Source organism: Arvicanthis niloticus, chromosome 20, assembly GCF_011762505.2.
Source record: "Arvicanthis niloticus isolate mArvNil1 chromosome 20, mArvNil1.pat.X, whole genome shotgun sequence".
NCBI lineage: Eukaryota > Metazoa > Chordata > Mammalia > Rodentia > Muridae > Arvicanthis > Arvicanthis niloticus.
This window is the reverse complement of record NC_047677.1, coordinates 17,288,194-17,310,384: the sequence shown is the minus strand read 5'-3', so window position 1 is coordinate 17,310,384 and position 22,191 is coordinate 17,288,194. Positions and strand designations below refer to the sequence as shown.

General features: G+C 46.2%; 1 protein-coding gene across 1 annotated transcript in view; it reads left to right on the top strand.

The window, feature by feature from the left end:
• The window catches only part of Slc22a16 (solute carrier family 22 member 16), a 35,212-nt gene extending 13,263 nt beyond the window's left edge, over window positions 1-21,949 (top strand). The window contains exons 4-8 of the mRNA XM_076916510.1: window positions 1-329; window positions 2,683-2,810; window positions 7,446-7,555; window positions 12,131-12,230; window positions 21,242-21,949. The exon at window positions 1-329 is cut by the window's left edge and continues 203 nt beyond it. Of these exons, the coding sequence (XP_076772625.1) occupies window positions 1-329; window positions 2,683-2,810; window positions 7,446-7,555; window positions 12,131-12,230; window positions 21,242-21,754 (1,180 nt within the window). The 3' untranslated portion in view covers window positions 21,755-21,949. The remainder of the gene's footprint in view (window positions 330-2,682; window positions 2,811-7,445; window positions 7,556-12,130; window positions 12,231-21,241) is intronic.
• Window positions 21,950-22,191: the final 242 nt, after the last annotated feature.

Sequence of the window (22,191 nt, the reverse complement as noted above, 5' to 3'; positions counted from 1 at the left end):
TTGGATGCTTCCAGAGACTCCCTTTTGGCTTCTCTCAGAAGGAAGATACAAAGAAGCACAAGGCACAGTGGACACCATGGCTGTGTGGAATAAGTCCAGCTCCTGTGACCTGGTAGAACTCTTATCACTAGATGTGACGACGTCCCATGATAGAAGCCCCAAGGGCATTAGAAAGCACAGACTAGCAGATCTGTTTCATAGCCCTGATGTCACAAAAATGACCCTCGTCGTTTGGCTGGATTGGCTCACAGCAAATTTGGGATACTACATGTTTGGCGTGGAGGCTATTCGGAGAAAAGAAAACGACCCTCTTTTCCTCTTCCTAGTGGGTAAGCACAACTACGTGTTTACCTATGGCCCTTGAGGTCAAGTGTCTGCCATGTTCTGATTATCTTTTAAAGCTGGGAGCAATATTGGTGACTGAGATCTCAGTGTTGTTCTACTATAGGGCATGTGTCATGTTTGTCTGAAAAAAGGACAAGACTTACAAGGGCTTCTTCCTCCTCCTCCACCTTCTTCTTCTTCCCCATTTCCCTTGCTTCTTTCCTTCCTCAATTCCTAACCCATAGTTACTCCCAGTGGGTAACGTGTAGACTATGTAGCTTGTTCATACTCCACTCTCTTGAATGAATCTGGATCAATGTATGCACATACATGTCCCATGGCATGGCATGTGTGAGATCTTTTCGACACACATGGGTAAGATGATTCTCTTTCTGATATAATATGCCTAAAGTATAAAACAGTGTTTAAAAAATAATATACCAGATGTCCTTGATGTGCTGAACCAACTTCATTACATGCAACTACTATTTATTTTTTTAAAAAATTATTTATTTTATATATGTGACTACACTGCCACTGTCTTCAGACACACCAGAAGAGGGCTTTGAATCCCATTTCAGATGGTTGTGAGCCACCGTGTGGTTGCTGGGAATTGAACTCAGGAGCTCTGGCAGAGCAGTCAGTGCTCTTAACCACTGAGCCATCTCTCCAGCCCTTCATGTAACTGTTACTAACATTGTCATGTTTGTTTAATTTTAGTACAAGTTAGAATGACTTTAGATAAAGCAGACTGTGACTCCCAGGATAACCAAATGTGAGCTGAGTGGGCAAGTCGAGGAGACGCAGGTGGATGGTAGGAATTTGTATTCCTTTGTCTAGTCTGAGCTAGTTGTCTCTGTGTGGGCTGCCACGTTTTATATTACCTTTAGCAAGATCTTGTTTTTGCATCTTTATATATCGACATCAAACTTTCTCATCAAGGCACACATTTATTTTATTGTTTATTATCACTTGTAATTGTTTATTACAAGTCTATATAAGAAATGCCCACCCCTCTTCTATACAACAGTTTGAGAAATGATGTAGTTTTTTTTTTTTTTTTTTTTCTAGAACAGCAGCAAATGGTAGCAGAAGCAAGTGGGATACAGTGTACCCAGAGGAGGCCAGGAAGTAGGATACAGTGTGCCCATAGGAGGCCAGGAAGTGGGATACAGTGTGCCCAGAGGAGGCCAGGAAGTGGGATACAGTGTGCCCAGAGGAGGCCAGGAAGTGGGATACAGTGTGCCCAGAGGAGACCAGGAAGTAGGATACAGTGTACCCAGAAGAGGCCAGGAAGTGGGATACAGTGTACCCATAGGAGGCCAGGAAGTGGGATACAGTGTGCCCAGAGGAGGCCAGGAAGTGGGATACAGTGTGCCCAGAGGAGGCCAGGAAGTAGGATACAGTGTACCCAGAAGAGGCCAGGAAGTGGGATACAGTGTACCCAGAGGAGGCCAGGAAGTAGGATACAGTGTGCCCAAAGGAGGCCAGGGAGTTCCAGGATCCAGCCCCATCCTAGAGTTCCATGTTTTGGATCTAAGAGTCATCTCAGTACTCAGGAAGGGGAGGCAGGGAGATCAACAATTTGAGTTCATTTTCATCCTTGGCTAAACAGTGAGTTTGAGGCTAACCTGAGGATGCATGAGAGCCCCCCCCCCCCTTTTTTTTTAAAAATCTATTAACTGGCTGTTACTAGTTAATGTGCTTAATTTTGAAGTTATTACTTTAGTTAGAAACTTACTACTTTAATTTTATCAAAAATTAAATCACACTTTTTTTTTTAAGTTTAGAAGTTTATTATGCTACAAAATAATAGTTTTGAAGTGGGAGACAGCAGTGTTTATGTATAATGTAGGGAAAGTGTCTTGACCTTTTTCCTGACTGGCTATAATGCCCACGTTCTTTTAGGATGAGGATACTGTCGATGTGGGTTTGTCTATGGTGGACTGCTTTGACTTGTATTACTAACTACATGAAACTGGCGTCACGATACTTTTATGATTAGCGCATAGGCGGCAGAAATTAGGGTCGTTAAATGCAGTGGCTTGGTGGTGGTGGTTGAGGTCTTGGCCACGCTCAAGAAACTCTATTTTCTGCATTTGATTTGCTCAAGACTCAGACCTCTATGCAGCTGACTCCTAGTGAGTTGGGCTCCCAGGATAGTGTAAAGGGTTTGGGTGGCTTTTATCAGACTAGTGGCCTCACGGGAAACAGTGTCATGCCAAAACATGGCAAATCTTACCGAGGCTCAACAGGTGCGGAAAAGCATGGAGTGGGCTGCTGGCTCCTCCTGGGTGGTGGGCTGATGCATAGGGCCTGGGCAGCAGTCTCATAGAGGGTTCTCTGGGTCAATGACAGGTGCTGTGGAAATCCCTGCCTACGTCTGTTTGTGCATCTGGTTGCAAAGGGTTGGAAGAAGGAAGACCATATTCATCTTCCTCTTGCTGTCCTCGATCCCCTGTGTGGTTTTTGTGGTGATGCCCTCGGTGAGTTAGTTTGTTTTCTTTATGGGATGGCTGTGGCAGGTTTGTGAAAAGATTTTTAGTGACTTTTGGTATAAAGACCAATTCAGACACGAAGACAGAGTTTATACATAATATTTAAAGGTGTCCTCCTCCTCTCTTTTTCTTCCCTCCCTCCTCCTCTTATTCTTGTTCTTCCTCCTCCTCCTCTTCTTTCCTTCTCTTTCTAGTTGTTGTTCTTCTTCATTTTCTTCTTCTTCTCCTGCTCCTGCTTCTGCATCTGCTTCTGCTTCTTGTTCTCCTCTGCCTCCTCTTTTTTCTCCTCTTCCTCCTCCTCCTCTTCTTCTTCTTCCTCATCTTCCTTCTCCTCCTCCTTCTTTTTGAGACAGGGTTTCTCTGTGTGGCCCTTGGCAGTCCTAGAACTCATTCTGTAGACCAGGCTGGTCTTAAAGTCACAGAAATCTGCCTACCTTTGCCTCCCAAGTGCTAGAATTAAAGGCATGCACCAGCATCATCTGGCAAAGGTGTCTTCTTAAAAAAAAAAACACATTCTTTTTCTTTTATACAAATATTGTGTTCATTGTAGGAAAAAGATATATATGGGATATATATGAATATACATGGATATATAATATTACATATTATATATGTGGGGTATATAAAAATTATATATATCCCATAACCACACATGCCAAAGATGGCATATGTTATATTTTAGAAATGCAACAATCTCCTGTGAAGGAAATTGATAACATCTGCCAGTGGTTCCCAAACTTGGTTTCTTTGAAACAGGTTTCATGTAGCTCCAGTTGGTCTCAAACTCACTATACAGCCAAGGACTACCTTTGACTTGTTGTCCTCTTGCCCCTACAGCCCCTGAGCATCGGGATTGCAGGCTTACACCATCATGCTCAGTTTAGCTGCGGCTTGAGACTGAACCCCAGGGCTGCCTGTATGCCAAGGAAACACTCTAACCACTGAGCCATGCCATCTCCAGCCAATGCATGGAAATCACTCACTCAGCACAGACTGATCCCTCAAGGATTGTGTAGCATGTAACAAAGACAAGTGAATCAAGTTTCTGGAATGAAACTAATAATAATAATAATAATAATAATAATAATAACAACAACAACAACAACAACAACAACAACAACAAGTTGAGGGAGGAGAGTGAGTGCATGTTTGTGTGAAGTAAGAATTAGAGAGAGGGAGATAGGGTCTAGGGGGATGCATCTCTCAGAGGTGACCCACAATTAGTGTTAAGCAAACCGTGGAGGATGTCACACAGATGCGCGAGGGAGCTGGCACGTGACTCCGTTCAGTTCTGAGGTTTATGAGAATGGACCCTCAGTGCCACGATCAGGCCTCAAGGTGGGAGCTGGTGCATTAGACAGGGACAGCATGATATGTGGAGTTCTAAACATGAGGAGGCCTTGCAGGGAAGAGCAGGTGTCCTGCAGAGGACCATCATCAACTGCAAGGATGAGAGGGACAGGGAGGAGGAAAGATAGTGGCCATGAGAGGGATGGCCCTGGAGGATGAGCCAGAGGAGCCCCTTCAGAGAGCAGCCCTCTTCAGAGCACTTCATGAAGCCACACCAACACCCTTCTAGAAACCTCTGGATTAATCTTCTGGACAACAAAAAAAAATCTGACTTTTAGAACTTCTATGCAGGGGTAGCATAGAGGGGTAGCAGGTAGTTTTACATCACGTGGGTTAGCTCAGCATCGTTTGTGTGACAGAGAGCCCCGGGGAGCCAAGTATGGTGAACTGAGCTGTGAGCTGCAGCACAGACTAATTTTTCACTCTGTCCAGATAGAGCTGCAGGGGCTGGGGGTGTGTGGCTGAGTTCGGGCTGTGGGATCTGGCCTAAAGGCACAGGCTAAACCCAAATAAAGGAGTCACGAGGACATCCGAACAATAAAAAACATGACAAGTCAAATATTCAGATAATTTCTGCCTTTTTTCACAGTCGGTCATATAATACATACTGTACATTGAATATAGTATACGTTAATCTTCTGAAAAAAATTTGAATTTAAAAAATTCATATTCTAGTATTTTAAAAATTATATGTGTGTATATGTATGTGCCTATGTGCAGGCATGTACATGGTGCCTGGGGAGCTAGAGACATTGGATCCCCCTGAAGCCAAAACTGTAGGCAGTTGTGAGCCCTCTGATAGTGCTGGGTCTTGAACTTGAGTCCTATGCAAGAGCCATCTCTCCAGCTCCGAAGCTTGTTTTTTTTTAATTAAAAAAATTTTTTTTTTTAAAAAAAGAACTTTCTTCTCTCATACATCACTCCCTGACTGCAGTGTCCCTCCCTTGCCTCTCACCAGTCTCTCTCTCCCACCTTCCCTCTCCCCCAGACCCACAACCCACTTCCCCTTAGAAAAGAACAGGCCTCCCAGTGACATCAATGAAACTCTGCATAACAAGCAACAATCAGACCAGGCACAAGCCATCACAGCAAGGCTGGACAAGGCAACCCAGCAGGAGAAAAGGGTCCCATAAGTAGGCAAAGAGTCAGAGAGCGGATCCCCAGGATCCCCCAAAGCACACCAAGGTAGTCAACCATAATGTATGTGCATTATGGCCCTACAGGGGGCCCCTTGATCTCTGGGCGCCCCCATGAGTCCTGGTCAGTTGATTTTGTGGGCCGCATTCTCATGATAGTGTCCCTGACCCCTCTGGTTCTCTGATCCTCCCTCCCCCTCCTCCGCAGGACTTTCCAAGCTCAGCCCAATGTTGGGCTGTGGGTCTCTGCATCTGTCCCATCAGTTGCTGGTTGAAATCTCTCTAGTCTCTTTGAGGACGATTCTGCTAGACTCTGGTCCCAGAGCACTCTGCAGGCAGAACAAACTATAGGTCAAAGACTTTGTGGCTGGATTGATGTCTCAATCCCTCCACTTGAGACCTTGCCTGGTTACAGGGGATGGCCAAGAACCTTATTTTTGAAAATGCAGCTTCTTAATGAGAAATGCTTCTTTACACCACAGAAGCTGTATTTCCATTGCTGTATTTTGGTGAACCATGCATCTAGAAGACACCCCCCCCCCTGCCCTGAATGCTACCTGAGCCTGCATCTTAATCCTAATTTGAAAATGGTGGTTGCTACAGCTATACCTTAAGATAGTTTGTGTCATTTTCTTTTCATTTTCTTCAACAGTTACCTTTACTAAATGATGGTGTGCCAAGTTGAGAGCAAAGCAGGCTAACTTTTGCATACTGCCTGAAACTTGATTTATGTCAGAAGCAACATCCTTTAATGGCAATTCCACTGAATTATCAGGGCTGGTGAACCACATGTTTTATTTACATCACTGAATTTCCAAATGATTGGCACACAGTTAGTATGAATAAAGCTATGCGGGGCAGGGCGGTTTCCGCCAGCCTGGGAAAAGTTTATCCATGCCTTTTAAAAGGTGGCCGAGTTGGCTTGATGACGGCTCCTTTTGGATCTAGCAGAATCCTAAGAACTTCACATTTTTTAATAGGAGAGTGGCTTCTGGAACCTTCTAGAAATAGAGCAGTAACTCACAACTTCAAATATATTCCCTCAAATAAAACTCCTCAAAGATAGCGTCAACATGGTGAAAGTTATTACCACTATTATTACTGTTTTGTTCACACTGACTGGGGCTGGACCTGTAGCTCAGTGGTTTTGTGCTCGCCTGGCATGTGGAGACAAGTATTCGGTCTCTAGCACTGGAAAAACGGAAACAAGGCAGGGTGCCAGTTCATTCAGCAAACATTGTGTGTGATAACAGAGGCGTTAGCAGTTTTAAGAGGTCCCCCAAACCTATGACTCAACATAATGTGCTATATGCTCAGAGCACGTGGTGTGATGTACTGGCTGTCTAGCCAGAGTGAGAGGCTCCTAGGCCGACCATTACCATTTTTCTACTACTGTATTTTATATGGAAAAATGTTTTGCCTGAGGGTAATTCTGTGTACCATGTACATGCCCAATGCTCTGGGAGCCTAGAGGAGGGTGTCTGGTCCCGGAACTGGAGTTGCAGGTGGCTGTAGATTGCCATGTGGATGCTGGGAACCCTGACTCAGGTCCTCTGCAAGAGCATCAAGTGGTCTAACCCACTGACACTTGCTATCTACCTCACAGAGGAGGGGGAGGGAGGAGATGGCGGAGTGGGGAAGTTCCTCATGAACCACCCTCAGAGTGGGGCACTTTAGAGACGGCAGACAGTGGGTTGGGGACACTGACAGGTTTTCAGGGATGTGTCAATGAACAAATAAAAACAGCAGACACTTTTACAGGATTGCGTTTGGAGATAGTTTTAAATCTAGCTTACTCTCCCCAAATGCAGGTTTTGCTTTGAGGGCTCCTTCCCGGCTGTCAGTGACTGGTGCAGTCATCTGCTTAGGGAGTGTACCCAGCCCTGCATCTTCATCCTGACAGGCGTTCAGTCCTCCCGAGGCTAGAGGAGGACACACTCAAAGCTTTCCCCCTAAATCCCACAAAGGCAGAAAGCTTTTGCAACCCACGAGTACAGTTTACAAAATAAATGCAGACAGGAAATTTAAAACTCTGTTATTGTCAAACATGCTGGTAGAATAAGGAAGATTTAAGCGACTTTAATGATTTGCTATTTTCCTCTTTTTGTGTGTGTGCATGCATCCCGCCTCCCCCCAGAATTACAAGACTGCGAAAAGAATGATAGCTTTTGTTATCAAAATTGTTATAGGCTCTGTATTCGCCTTAATTTACCTTTATACGGCCGAGCTGTATCCAACAACCGTAAGGTAAGTCTTCTCATTTTTTCTGTTGGATTCCTGTTACTTTCTACTTGCATGTCATTTCATCATGTTTGATCTTTAAATACAAATGTGGTCTTTCCATGGATGGTCCTCAGATCTCTGAGATGTGGGAAAAAAATCCCACAAAGATTTTGATAATTTTGACTCCAAACCGCTGTTTGTAGCTCATTAGCAAGGACATCAAGGGATTGATTTGAAGTCACACTATTAAACTCACACCAAATCCTATATAAAACAGGTGTCTGCTGGCTCTGTGCGTGTCACACAAGACTGTTTTTCCCATGTGTGCCTCTCAGTGTTCTGATGGTGGGCATATGCATTAGGTGGCTAAAGAGCAGACACTTTGTCGTAGTTGAGTGGGCAAAGTCTAAGATCAAAGTGTTGGGATTCTGAAGGCTACTATTGGCTGATCTCTAGTGTATCCATAAGGCCTAAGCTCTGTGGACACCCTGGTTGGCTTTCTACCTTCTTACGGGGTACCAGTTTTATTGAATTAGGAGCCTCATTTTAACATAATCTCTCCTTTAATGACCCTGTCTCCTAAGTCTAAGATGTTATGTATGTGGGGCAGAGACTTTAACATCTGCATTTTGAGGGGACACAGTTTAGCCCCTAACAAGTCCCTGGTTCCCTGAGACTATCTCATCAGGGACATCCCCAAGCTGTAAGAAAGTCTGGGGCATCGGACACAAAATCCCAGCCCTGGGTCTCCACACTGCGCTTGCAGATGCTCCAGGATTACAGGTGATTCTGGGTTGCCACCTGCTTTCTCTGAGGTCTCAGTGACCCGAAGTCCAGGGCTCTTCCAGCCCTTTGAAGACTCTTAGCAATGACATTTCCCGTGAGAACAGCACTCGAAGGGCCCAGGTCCTTTGGAAGCCCCGGTGATGCTCTGGAAGCCCCTTTTGGTCTCTGTGGATGCAGGAAAGCATCCTCTGATTCCCACAGCTCCTACTGCAGGCCCTTGTGTCTGCACCGAGGCCAGAGACTGCACACATCTGCTGCAAGACACAGTTTGAATTGGGGCCTTTCCCCTTTGTTTAGAGAATTATCTTGAATTTTAAAGTTTAAATAGTGGTTAGTGTTACAATGATACCATGAAAGGCCCATGCCCCAGCTTTCCCTAGAAAGATCTAGAATAGTTTCCTGTTGACAGCCTCCTCCAAGTGACCTTACCTATGACCCACTTAATCCAGTAGTTCTCCCTTTCACCCTCCCTCCCTCCCTCCCTCCCTCCCTGTATAGGCGATTAAATCCAGAGCCTTACATGCATTAGGCAAGGACTCTGCCACTGAGTTATATCCATAACCACCTCCCCCATTCACTTTAAATTCGGAGACAAAGTCTTGCTAAATTGCCCAAGCTGGCCTTGAATTTGCATTGTGTCCCAGGCAGGCCTTGAACTTATGTTCCTCTTACCTTATCCTCTCTGAGTGCTAGGATTACAGGCCTGTACCGAAATACCTGGGAGAGGCTTCGATTTTCTAAGGAAAAACAATACTTTCAGTGAGTCTATTTTTTAGCCTATAAAAAAAAAGCCAGTGTTAATGGTAACAAAGGAGGGGCTGGACATTAAGCTTTCTGCAAAGGACTTGGCCATCTGCTTGCTTAGCTTCCCCAAACAACTGTCCGCTATCCCAGTTGTCTGAGTGCAGATGTGGGTTTCTCTTCTTCCCTCCAGGTCACCCAGCGTATTTGTGTGCGGTGTGAGTGTGGTGTGTATGTGTAGTGTGTGTAGTGTGTGTGTGTGTGTGTGTGTGTGAGAGAGAGAGAGAGAGAGAGAGAGAGAGAGAGAGAGAGATCTAATAAACATGCCTTCCTTACTCCACAAAATGATTCTGCTGAGATTAGTGTTGTCACGGTCTCCAGTCTAAAGATTGTGGAGCTGAGACTCAAATGAGATTAGATTCAAAGAACTTAGATCTCCGTTTCTGGGCCCTTTTTCCCTTTCAGTGGAAATGTGCAAGAAACACTCGTGGAAACAAATCTGGGCATCAGTGTGGGATGGGCTGCTTGCCCAGAACTCCTTGAATAGAGAGGGAAATGCGTTCAGGCAGGGGCTTCTCGGAGTCCTTTTCGATCACAGCAGGACAGTGCTTAGCAGCTGACAGGATGGAATGCAGATTGTGGAAGGGGACGTTGGGGACACTGTGTAACACAACACAGAGGGAGGTCATTTACTTGTCAGCTCAGGCTGGCACCCCGATAGTGCCTCAGAGAAGAGAATGCTCTGTAAAATGGGGCACATTGTTTGCTGTGGCCTCTGGGTGCACTTGGGTGGATTTCTGCCCAGTCCGGGTTGGGGTGAAGGGAACCGTGGGCTCCCCTAGTTACAAATCTATCCACAGCATGTATGTACCTACATGAGGGAATGCATATTATATGCAAAAGAGGGCTATCCAACCAAACCACGTTGGTTGGTATTGCCATTATGTATATATGATGGTATTTTTTAAGACCATTTTTTATTTAGTTGGTTGGTTTGTAGCCACAGGTACATGTCCTCAAAAATAAGCCAGGCAGGAAAGAAGAAAGGAAAGGAAAGAAGGAAGGAAGGAAATGCAGGATGTGGGGAGGAAGGGAAGAAGGGAGAAAAGTGGGGAAGAAGGGAGAGAAGAGCCCAGGGTATGAATATTTAATACAAGGCATCTTTAACAGATTCTGTAGGCTTCCTGAACATCTTAAGATCTGTTTATGTGTCAACTCTTTCTCAGAAGAGCATCGAGCTTTAGTAGCTAAGTAACAAATATGTACGACCTAGAAAAGATAAAGTACCATTGACTTTTTCTTGGTGGTGATCTTTTAAGACAGAGTTTCACACTGTAGCCTACGGAGGGCTTGAACTTGTAGCAATCCTCCTGCCTCAGCTTCCTCACCAAACGCTGGGATTGCAAACATGAACAGCCATGACTCAGAAGATGCATATTAAAAGCTGTCTTGGTTGGGCTGGTGATGTAACTCAGTGACAGAGCATCTGTTCAAAGCTTGCCTGCAGTGATGTGCTTCCTCTAGCAAGGCTCCCTCTCCCAGAGATTCCATCCCTTCCCAAACAGTGCCACAGCTGGAGATCAAGTGTTCAAACACACGAGCCTATAGGAGACATTTCCTAATGAAATACAACATTCCTCCCTTGATCCCAAAAAGCTCACGGCCATCTCATGATGCAAAAAGTGTTTAGCCCAACTTGAAAGGCCCCTTGCAGTCTTTAACAGTCTCATCCCGCTGCATGGTTCCAATTTCTGTATTAGTGTCATTTCTGTGGCTATGATAAAATCTCCCAACAAAGTGAGCTTTAAGATAGAAAGGGCTTGTTTTGGTTTATAGTTTGTGGGGGTGGGGTGCAGCCCAACTTGGTGATGAAGGATTGGAAGAGAGAGCATGAAGCTGGCCTGCCATATTACATCAGCAATCCTTAAGAGGGAGCAAAAGGAAGTGAGGGGGCCCGGCTATAAAACCCCAAAGCCTGCCCCAGTGACATATTTTCTCTAGGGAGGCTCTACCTCTTTAGGGTTCCAGAATGTTCACAAACAGTGCTGCCAGCTGAGGACCAGGGGACGTGAGCCTATGGGGGACATTCTACGTCCAAACCACATGGCTCCTAGAACATCTGAGAGCCTGGGTTTGACCCATAGTACTGAACAGAACTCACATCAGGTGACTTACTGTATTAAACCTGAAAATTTCAAGGAGAAAGACCAAATCCATGATTGTCCAATTAAAGCAAGTTTCATTTAATCCTGGCCAGGAAGACGGACAGTGGCCACGTCCATTCCTGGGATTCCCAGAGAATGGCACTGAATTTGGTCAGCCAGGTGCTCATAAAGGCAGAACCCACAAGGCTAAGGTATACACCCCCCCCCCCCCCATTCACGGGGCGGGGCAAGCTTACGTCCTGACATATTTCCTGCCTGTGTACGTTTGCCTACATGTGATCAAGGGTCCTGTGCAGTTGGGGCCAGCAAACTTGTTTACTGAAGTGAAGGCTTGTGACTTGTTACTTTACATGAATAACAGCCCCCAACATTCCAGGAAGTTATCCATACTTGAGCCCGTGGGGCTTCCGTGTTAACTTGAGCCCTTACGTTCCTCCCTTGAGTTGTATCCTGAGTCAAGTCCTTGACTCTGTGGTGCCCACCCATACGTTAACCTTACAACTGTAGGCTATAACTCCAGCTCCAGGGGATCCAGCACCTGCACACATGTGGCATGTGTGTGCACACTCACCCACACAGTCCAAAACAAAAAGTTAAAATAAGTCTTAAAGACACTGCTTAGAACAGCCCATAGACAAATATTTTGTTCTCCCAAATTCCCATACCCCACCCTCAACAAATCTACCTGATATTGACATTAAGCTGGCTCTGTAAACACACAAGCCTCATTTAAACAGTAGACTGAGGTTAGCTTATGCCTTCCTTATGCACATATACATAGGTGTTTCAGACAACGAAGGTAGAAGCCGTCCGTGGCTTACATGAGTGTGGGTCCAACACCCTACACACCCTTTGCTTTGCTCGCTCCCTGTAGTTGCCTGTGTACTAACTCTGCTGGTGTTTTCAGGTGCTTGGCTGTAGGGAGCAGCAACATGGTGTCCCACATGGCAATCATGGTCGTGCCACTCATCGGTTACGTCTCCAAACTCTGGATCTTCTCACCACAGGTCCTTATTGCTTCCTAGACACTGGGGTAGCAGACAGGCAGCACAGCCAGTGTTGCCTCTTCCCTTCCTTCCTTCCTTCCTTCCTTCCTTCCTTCCTTCCTTCCTTCTTTCTTTCTTTCTTTTTTCTTTCTTTCCTCCCTTCCTTCTCCCTCCCTTCCTTCCTTCCTTCCTTCCTTCCTTCCTTCCTTCCTTCCTTCCTTTCTTCTTTCCTTTTTTCTTTCTTTCCTCCCTTCCTTCTCTCTTTCTTCCTTCCTTCTTTTCTTCTTTCCTTTTTTCTTTTTTCCTCCCTTCCTTCTCTCTCTCTTCCTTCCTTCCTTCCTTCTTTCTTTCTTTCTTTCTTTCTTTTTTCTTTCTTTCCTCCCTTCCTTCTCTCTTCCTTCCTTCCTTCCTTCTTTCTTCCTTTCTTCTTTCCTTTTTTCTTTCTTTCCTCCCTTCCTTCTCTCTTTCTTCCTTCCTTCTTTTCTTCTTTCCTTTTTTCTTTTTTCCTCCCTTCCTTCTCTCTCTCTTTCTTTCTTCCTTCCTTCCTTCCTTCCTTCCTTCCTTCCTTCCTTCCTTCCTCTTTCTTTCTTTCTTTCTTTCTTTCTTTCTTTCTTTCTTTCTTTCTTTGCCACTATAATCACTGCGTAGTGGAGGCAGAGGTCTATAGAAATGGGTTAGCTCACCAGAGGTTAAGTAGGGAGTTCAGGGTGGTTTTATCGTCCACTGACTGCCTTCAGTCCCCCCCCCCCCCCCCGAGTTACTGTTCATTCTACTCCACCCTTACCCAGGAGCCACCAGGACTCCACCAGGGCAGCTCTACCCCTTGTCTAACCACCCAGCTCCGCCCTTGCCTCTGCACTCCTGTAGTGGATCTGCTGCTCCCTCAAAGAGTCCGTGATGCCTGGAGGGTGAGGGGCTTTCCATGGGCGAAGCTTCCTTCCCTCTGAGTTCTCTGGGTCCTGAAAGTGTGAGCTGTTGGCTTGGGTTTGGAACGTGGAGCAGCTGTGCTCAGAGCAGCACGGAAGGACTAAGAGGCTGGGAGGGAGGGTGGGTCATCGGTATATCCAGGTCTACCTGGCTTTTCCAGTCAGGGGGAATCTGGGTCTGGGAGGCTGGGTCAGGGATGGTGGTACATGGCACTTCCATTCTGGGGACTTGGGGTCTTCAGCACAATGGCCTTCTTCCTCCAAACCCTCCCTGTGAAGTTGCTCCTCTATGCTTCTTGGTCTCTCTCAGTGCCCATTCCCCTTCTGACTGCTGCTTTCTTCAAGATTTCAATGTGCCCCTCCTTCATCTCTTTCAGTTTCCAAATGTGTCTTACAACCCGGCCCCTGGCTATTGTCCCTGGAACCTTTGGAGCTGGTCAGTGATTTGGAGACCGTCTTCGTCTTGCCTCCTACTTTTAGCCTAGTCCATGAGTTCAAGCACAACACGTGGACACGGCCTCTTACTCATCCTACGGTTCTTTCTTAACCTCACCTCACATGTACTGTCTCGAAGCTCTCATTGTCCTGAAGAACTGCCTTCTTAGTACTCGAATACTAATGCATTTGTGTGTGTGCAGATGCCCTTTGTGTTCCTGTGTGTTCATGTATGTGTGTGCAGAGGTCAGAGGTCAACCTCAGGCGTTCCTCAGGAGCCACCCATCTTTGAGGCAGGATTGCTTATTGACCTGGGGATTACCAAGTACTCTAGGACAACCAGCCTCCAGGGATCTATCCATCTCTGTCTCTACAATGCTGGGATGGTAAACATGCACTACCACTAGGCTTTTTGTGTGGCTTCTGAGGAGTAAATTGATGTCTTCGTGCTGTGTAGATAACATTTTATTAACCTAGCTTACTCTTCAACACCATACCAATATGTTTTTGTAAAATATACTAACCTAACCTCAGGAGAAACCAAAGTGTTGAGTCCCCCACCATCTTGAATACATAAGTGAAAAGCACATTACTCTCTGGGACTCAGTGGCCTGAAGGAGTAACTCCCACATCCCAGGGACAAAGCTCAGCAAAGCCAGCTTCTCTGGGTACCAGAGCCCAGCTTCTGTTGTCAGCTGATTCTAGGTTGAGAGACGTGACTTGCTTTTCTCCCACTCTGGACACATTGGCAAGTGATCTTGGTTGGGGACCGCAGCTTTAACTTTTTCCAAGCTCACTTTTAATGATGGTTCTTAAACGCTTTAACCTCTCGTCTAGTCCACCACCCACCAGAGTTAGTGGAAAAGACGGGATATGGGGGAAGTGGACCTGTTTAGAAATGGTTCTTCAGAGCAAATCCTACCTGTGTCATCAGGAAATCAACAATGGTGGCCCGATCCACTTCCGGATACGCCAGCAGTCCAGTTTGGTAGAGTTGGGATAGAAAACATGAATCAGCAGTGGTGACATAACAGCAGGAACAGCCAGGCCTCAGCTGACTTGGTATGAGTCAGCAGGAGGGACCAGGGCCAACGGGAGTGCCTGGAGTTCTCAGCTGTGCCTCTGTTGATGAAGCGAAGATTCAAGACCAAGAAGTGTTAGCTATGCAAGCAAGCCCAGCTTAGCCTCAGTCACTGTCACTGTCCATTGAGTCCTATGTATACTCCCTCCAAACATCTCATGTCCTCTCCGGGTCTTGCCTCACCGTGTGTCTTGCCTTAGCACGAGTCTGCCTCTGCCAATCGGCCCTACACCACCAGAAGTTTTTGGTGCGTTTCTCTCTGTGGAGTCCCGACAAATGAAGGTCAACTACACACTGTAAGGCGGACCCATACATGCTTACTTTAGCAAAACATCCTTTCACCTGTGTCGGCTTCAGGAAAACACTCCTTCACATGTTTGCCCAAGCAAAACACCATCCAATACAGCTGGTTTTTCAAAGGACCTTTAAGTTTCCACTTCAGGGGACTACCCTGTATTAAATATTTGGGGAAAGTGGTGGCCACCGTAAAGGAGGCGAGTTGTCTCCACGCTCCAAGCTGTTATGCGAAGTGAAAAGTATATGCTAGGGTTCAACGTAAGCCATGAAGATGATGAGAGGAATCAAGTGAAACTGTCATCCTTGCGAACAGAGCCTAGTGCTGAAGAAAGGAGAATTACGTGGTGTGCCCTGTTGGCCCAAACTGCTGTGGCACAGAAAACATTACAATGCGCCCAGCGCTTATTGACCCAAGTACTTCGAAATCATTGATAGCTTGCCAGAACAGACTGGAATGAAGTTAGCTATGCAAATTTAACTTGGGAGAGCTTGTTTATAGGAAAAGAAAGAATATGGGTGTGCAGAGGTCAGAGGCCGGCCTCAGGGATGCACACAGAAGGTGTTCAGGGAAAGTCCACCAGCCGTTTTAAAGCAGGGAATTTTCTGAAAGCGTCTCCTTAGACCTAGCACTTTTTTTTTTTTTTTTTTTCTTTTAGAGAGGTGCTCGGCCCGTGGGAAATTCGAGGATACCCTAGGAAAGTGGGAGAAAGAATGAAAGGACAAGAGACACAAAGAATGAGAGCAAGTCTAGGGTTCTGATCAAGCCCTGAAACTTTAATTTTGGGGGCAGGTTATAAAGACACAGCAAAATGGGAAGTTTAGGTGAAGGACATTGCTTAGGGCTATCCCACTATTGAGTCCTCATTGTCTAAGACCATCCCACTGTCATATCCTTACTGCCCTAGACCATCCCACTGTCATATCCTTACTGCCCTAGACCATCCCACTGTCATATCCTTACTGCCCTAGACCATCCCACTGTCGTATCCTTACTGCCCTGGACCATCCCACTGTCCTATCTTTACTGCCCTGGACCATCCCACTGTCATATCCTTACTGCCCTAGACCATCCCACTGTCATATCCTTACTGCCCTGGACCATCCCACTGTCGTATCCTTACTGCCCTGGACCATCCCACTGTCGTATCCTTACTGCCCTGGACCATCCCACTGTCGTATCCTTACTGCCCTGGACCATCCCACTGTCGTATCCTTACTGCCCTAGACCATCCCACTGTCGTATCCTTACTGCCCTAGACCATCCCACTGTCGTATCCTTACTGCCCTAGACCATCCCACTGTCGTATCCTTACTGCCCTGGACCATCCCACTGTCGTATCCTTACTGCCCTGGACCATCCCACTGTCGTATCCTTACTGCCCTAGACCATCTCACTGTCGTATCCTTACTGCCCTAGACCATCTCACTGTCATATTCTTATTGCCCTGGACCATCCCACTGTTGTAACCGGCTCCCAAGAAATACCAGAAGTTCTTTAAGTTCCTGGGACCTGAGGCCTGAGAATGTCCATTCTTAACCTTGTATTGACTAGGCTTTCCAGAATAGCAGATAATTTCCTGGGTTTGGCTCCTGGAAGAGGGAAGAAGGGAGACAGGGAAGAAGGGTGGGAGGGAGAGATCACAGAAATCAAAATGTTTTCTAAAACAAGGTGTAAAACTCACAAAAAGAAAACAGACAAATCCATAAAAGCAAACTGCTATAAATTCACACAAAAAAGTTGTAGGGAAGGATGTTTGCAAAGGTGTTTTAAGGAATACGGAATAAAAGCGATCTTTTATTTAATAGGTACCTAAGTGAGCTTAGTTCTAAGGGCTTTCAAATGTTATTTTTTTTTTTGTGTAAAGCAGATACTGCTGTTTCCTCATGTACAAGCAAGAAGTGAACCCTGACGAGCGGACCAGAGCAGCTTTTGGCAGTGTGGGTTCCAGCATTGATAGAGCGGTTCTCAACAGATCTCAGTGTCTTACTTCTCCTGCTGCCTGCATGTCTGGATGTAGAACTCTCAACTGCTTCCCCAGCACCATGTCTACCTGTGTGTTGCCATGCTTCCCATGACGATGATAATGGACTGAACCTCTGAAACTGTAAACACTTCCTCTTGTAAGAGCCGTCATTGTCATGGTGTTTCTTCACCATGCAGTGGAACAGTGACTAAGACAGAAGTTGGTACCAGGGACTGGGATTTTGCTGTGACAGGCCTGACCATGCTACTTGTGGACTTTGTACTAGGAAAGCAGTTGAATGCTTTAAGCAGAGCTTAGTGGGTCATTCTAGTAAGAGTGCGGGAGACAGTGATGCTGACAGCAATTCAGATTATAATGGTCCAGCTCCAGATGTTTCAGAGGGTTGGAGAATCAGTAAGTGATTTAGAAATCATTCCTGTGATATCTTGACAAAGAATATGGCTACCTGAGGCTACATTGAAGAGTTTTGGACTAATGGTGTTGGCAGAAGAGATTTCAAGACAGCCTAGTAGTTACTGTGTTTCGTGGTTATTAGTGGCCAGTCTTATGCAGGTCTATAATGAAAAGGAGCAAGCTGAGCAGGAAAAAATATAAAATTTACCCTTTGAGGAGAAAAAGAGCACCAGGAAAAAAATGGCGCTAAGTCCAGTGCTTGAGGAGATAGAAAGTTTAAAAGAAAGCCTTATGCTAAGTGGACTAAAGAGAGTGGTGACCTCAGGGTGAGGTCCACCCTGCTAAGCTTCCAACTCGTGAAAAAGAATTGATCAAAAATTTCAGCAGTGAAGGAAACCATGGAAATCGGAAAGCTGATGAGAATGTATTTGATGTTCCAGCTCCTGCAGACAGAAGAACTTGTCAGCTTAGGTCACATCAGAGTCAAGGATACAAGACAGAGGCTGTGGAATCTCCCTCTACAGCTAAGGAAAGCTGCTGAGGCCAGGCATGTGTTAGGAGTGACCCTGCATGGAGGCCTAGAGAGGCCATTGTATGGAGCTGTGAAGATGAAGCCTGGATTGCCCTGGAGACCCCAAGAAGTTGGAGATGCCAGAGCCATAGGATACCTGCCAAGGAGAGCTGCAGACTAGATGTATGACTATCCCAAGAGAGAAATGTGTTGCAGTCAACAAAATTAGAAGGAGTTGGAGTTCTGAAGAGTACTTTGATATCAGACATAGAGATACAGAGTTTGGAATTTGCCCTGCTGGTTTTCAGTCTTGCCTTGGTACCCTGCTAGGCAATAAAGCAGGAATAAAAGGAAAAGCCTATAACCCAAGACTTCCAGGCATTGGGGAAGAGAGAAGAGCCAACACCAACAGCCAGAGATATGGCTGAAGCTTGGGGCATGAGAGTGGGCTGCTAACCCAGGCTAGGATCAGAGAGGCTTCCTGCAGGGAAGGACCTTTTTTCAGTATAGAGTCCAGGAAGAGTTAGCCAGGTGGAGACAGACTTCATGCACAGGGAACAGAAAAACAGAGGTTTGAAGGGAAAGGGACACTGGATACAGGCACTGTGGCTACTAACTGTTGCATAGAGCCTGGGAACATGGCAATCAGCACTGAAGATCGTCTCCTGTAATAATGTTCAAACTACTCGTGGGAAGGTCATATCCACAATCCCTGGTGGTCCTTGGTGGCCTGTTGGGTGTCTGAGGCCAGGAAAAGTCACTGTAAGGGCTGGAGGGATCGCAGGTAGAGGAGGAGATGTGAATATGGCGTGGGTGGGATACTCACAAGGTGGCCAGGATGAGACCCTAAGGTGGGTGTTCCTGCATGGCTGGAGCTCGGAGATGCAGATCCGGGAGACCAATGAGCAGGGCCCCAGGAGCAAAGATGTTAAGGTGCAGTAGGAAGAGGGAATGAGGCGGAGATGGAAGGGCAGGCAGGAGAGAGTGACTAAGTTCCACAGGGCATGTGACAGGGCAGGCAGGGGAGAAGAGCAATTGGGACCCAGCAGGACAGGAACTTGGTTCCCTTGTACCTGGGAAGAACAACTTTGGGGTGGGGGTGGGGGCTGTCAAGCAGAAGAGGGGCAGGCCCAGGAATGCTGGGAAAGAGGATGGACACAAGGACACCCAAGGACAGCATGGACAAGAGAACTCAAACACATGTCCTGCTTACTAATATATCACAGCGGAAGTGGCAAAACCTTGAAAACATGTTTGTCTTGAGACAGTAATGACAGCTAGTGTATATTGACTGTTCACCATGAGCCAGGCACTGTTCTCAGCCTCAACTGCATCACTACCTCAGTAGTCCCTGTAGACAGCTACTGAATGTCCTTCATGCGTGTGCCATGAGTGTATTCCCATGAGTGTATCCGGTGTGGTTGGATGTGTGGAGGTTGGTACCAGGGTTCTTCCTCAACTATTGTCTCCACTTTAAAGACATTGTTTGTGCGTGTTGTGCGAGTTGCGCATATGGGCGTGAGCACCACAGCTTGTGTGCAGAGGTCAAAGGACAGCTCTGTAGTGCCTTTATGTGCATTCCACCTTTATGTGCATCCTGGGGATTGGGCTCATGTTGTCAGTCTTGCGCGGCAAACACCTTTACCTGCTGATCCATCTTTCTGGGCCTCCACATTAGATTTTGAGGCATGGTCTCTCCCTGAAATGGAGCTTGCTGACGTATCCAGGCTGCCAGACAATCCTCCAGGAATCCAGCTGCCTCCATCCCCCCTGCTGCAGTGACAGGTGCATGCTACTCTACCTGGCCTTTTATGTAGGAACTTGGGATCCGAACTCAAGTTCTCACACTTGTGCAACAGACATAACTGTTGAGCCGTTTTCCCCAGCACCAGTGGGTGCCATTCTTAGTTCCATTTTATAGATAAGAAAACTAAGAAGCCAGGACATTGAGTAACTCCTACAAAATCCCAGAGGTGCCAAGTGGCCAGAACACAGACAGAGTGGGTATATGGATGATAATGGCTAAAGACTGGTTTTTATTGAGGGTAACAGACACCAGGAAGGAAAAAGTGAGTTGTGGGAAGGACAGAGGACTATTAGGGACAGTGACAAAGATGGCTAAGGGGTAAGTGAGATGACAGAGGCTTCCCAGAATGGAGGGATTTGCCCGACCAGCAGGACAGAGGTCTGCTGAAGTGTTTTTGATGAGTTGGTCAGGGTGGTAGGAGGAAGAATTGGGGACTTGTCTACTGCCTGGCTGGCAATTACTGCCACATGGCATGGTAAAGATCCCAGCATTCTGGAAGCCGAGGCAGGAGGATAGTGAATTCGTGGTTAGCCTAAGCTGCATAGTGAGATCCTATTAACTTTTACAGAAAATGAGAGATCCACAGGTCCTTGCCTTGCCACGCAGTGATGAATTCATTGTCTTTGTTTCCCCTAAGTTTTGTATGTTCTAACTCATTGGAAGTTTCATTTATTTATTTGTTCCACTTCCTCATCATTTACTGATATAATGGCTACAGAGATTCCATTTTATGATAGGTATCCATTTTGGTATCCACCAGTCTCTGACTCCAGTCACTGGAAGATAAGTTCCCAGGTTCCCCTGGACTCATCTTCTGTCCATGCAGAAATGTACAGCTGTGACCATCTTGTTGGTGCATTTGGCTCTGTAACCTGCCTATGCAGGCATTCAGGTCACCTTGACTACCTAATCTTGGCAGAGCAAAACATCTCTTGGCTTCCTTATGCAGATGTTCAAGTTCTTATGATTTTCTGCTTTAAAAATCTCTGCTTCACCCCTCCCTCCCCTTCTCATGGCAACTCTAGCCTGGCCCAGAGATTGTTGTCCTGCTAGCAGTAAATCCTTTAATTATAATTGGATTGAGTTTGTGATCTTTTCCCAGGGGTCAGAAACTCTGTGACACTGGATGATGCAGTGTACCAGTTCCTGAGGAATGTTCAGGGTTGACTAACTCAAGGCTCAGTTGCCTGGCTTCTGTACATCCTGGCATCTAGAGAAAGATGCAAGGCTTCCCTCTCCCCGCCTATACCTTAGTTCCCAGGGCAGAGTTTGTGAGGGAAGTCATACAAGCAGGAGCTGGTTCTTCTTCTTGGTCAGATGCTCCTCAGTGGTTGTGAACGAATGAATGAGGATTAAGTTTCGATAATGCTAAATTGAACTCCCAGCCCAGCCCAGCCCAGCCCAGGCTCAAGACCTCAGCAAACATCCGATGTCAGTTCCAGCTCTGTCACCCTCTGAATAAGGTCCAGTACTTCTTATTCTCCGAAGGGTACATTGTGTGTGTGTGTGTGTGTGTGTGTGTGTGTGTGTGTGTGACTGTTATTGCTATTTATTTATTTATTTATTTGTTTGTTTATTTATTTTACATATCACCTAGATTTTATTTGGGATCCTGGCCATACTGAGCGGACTGTTGTCATTGATGCTTCCAGAAACCCAGAACACACCAATGACATCTACTTGGGAGACGACTGAACAGCAGGTGCCAGAAAACAAAGATAGTTTAAGCAAAGTCTCTTCTGATATTTTTGAGATGTGGAGTTCAGGCAGAGCCCTTTCTTTTGCTGAGAGGTGGGGTTTAAGCAGAGCCCCTTCTGATGCCCAGAGGTGGGGTTCAGGCAGAGCCCCTTCTGATGCCCAGAGGTGGGGTTCAGGCAGAGCGCCTTCTGATGCCCAGAGGTGGGGTTCAAGCAGAGCCCCTTCTGATGCCCATAGGTGGGGTTCAGGTAGAGCCCCTTCTGATGCCCATAGGTGGGGTTCAGGCAGAGTCCTTTTTGATGCCCAGAGGTGGGGTTCAGGTATAGCCCCTCCTGAACAGAACACTGAGATGGAAAATCAGATAGAAAACAAGGGAGTGAGTAACCTGAGGGATTCAGATGGCAATAATTAAACATGTCTTCTATGGTGCCAGCACCTGAGATATTGACATAGTTACTTTGTGTTAGAGGGGTGTTATTCTTACTTTCCACATGTTACTTATGTATCTGCATAAAAAATGTTGTGAGAAAGTTTTAAACAATTGTTTTGTAAAATTAATGAAATAAAACCAGTATGTGTTGAGGGATGGTTTTGTGCACTGTGTATTAAGATGCTGATTTCTTTGCCCAGAGATTTGGTTACAGTACAGACAGTGGAATCGTCTTGCTTACTGAACTATCTCCGGTATCAATGTTGTCTAAAGAATGTTCCCCAATTGTCTCTGGTTTGTCAATAAAGAGGTAATCAGCTCACGGCTGCACAGAGAAGGCAGGACTTCCAATCTCAGGACTGTGGTCCCAGGAAGAGAGACGTAGGAGAAGGACCATGGGGAAAGAGGTAGAGAGATCA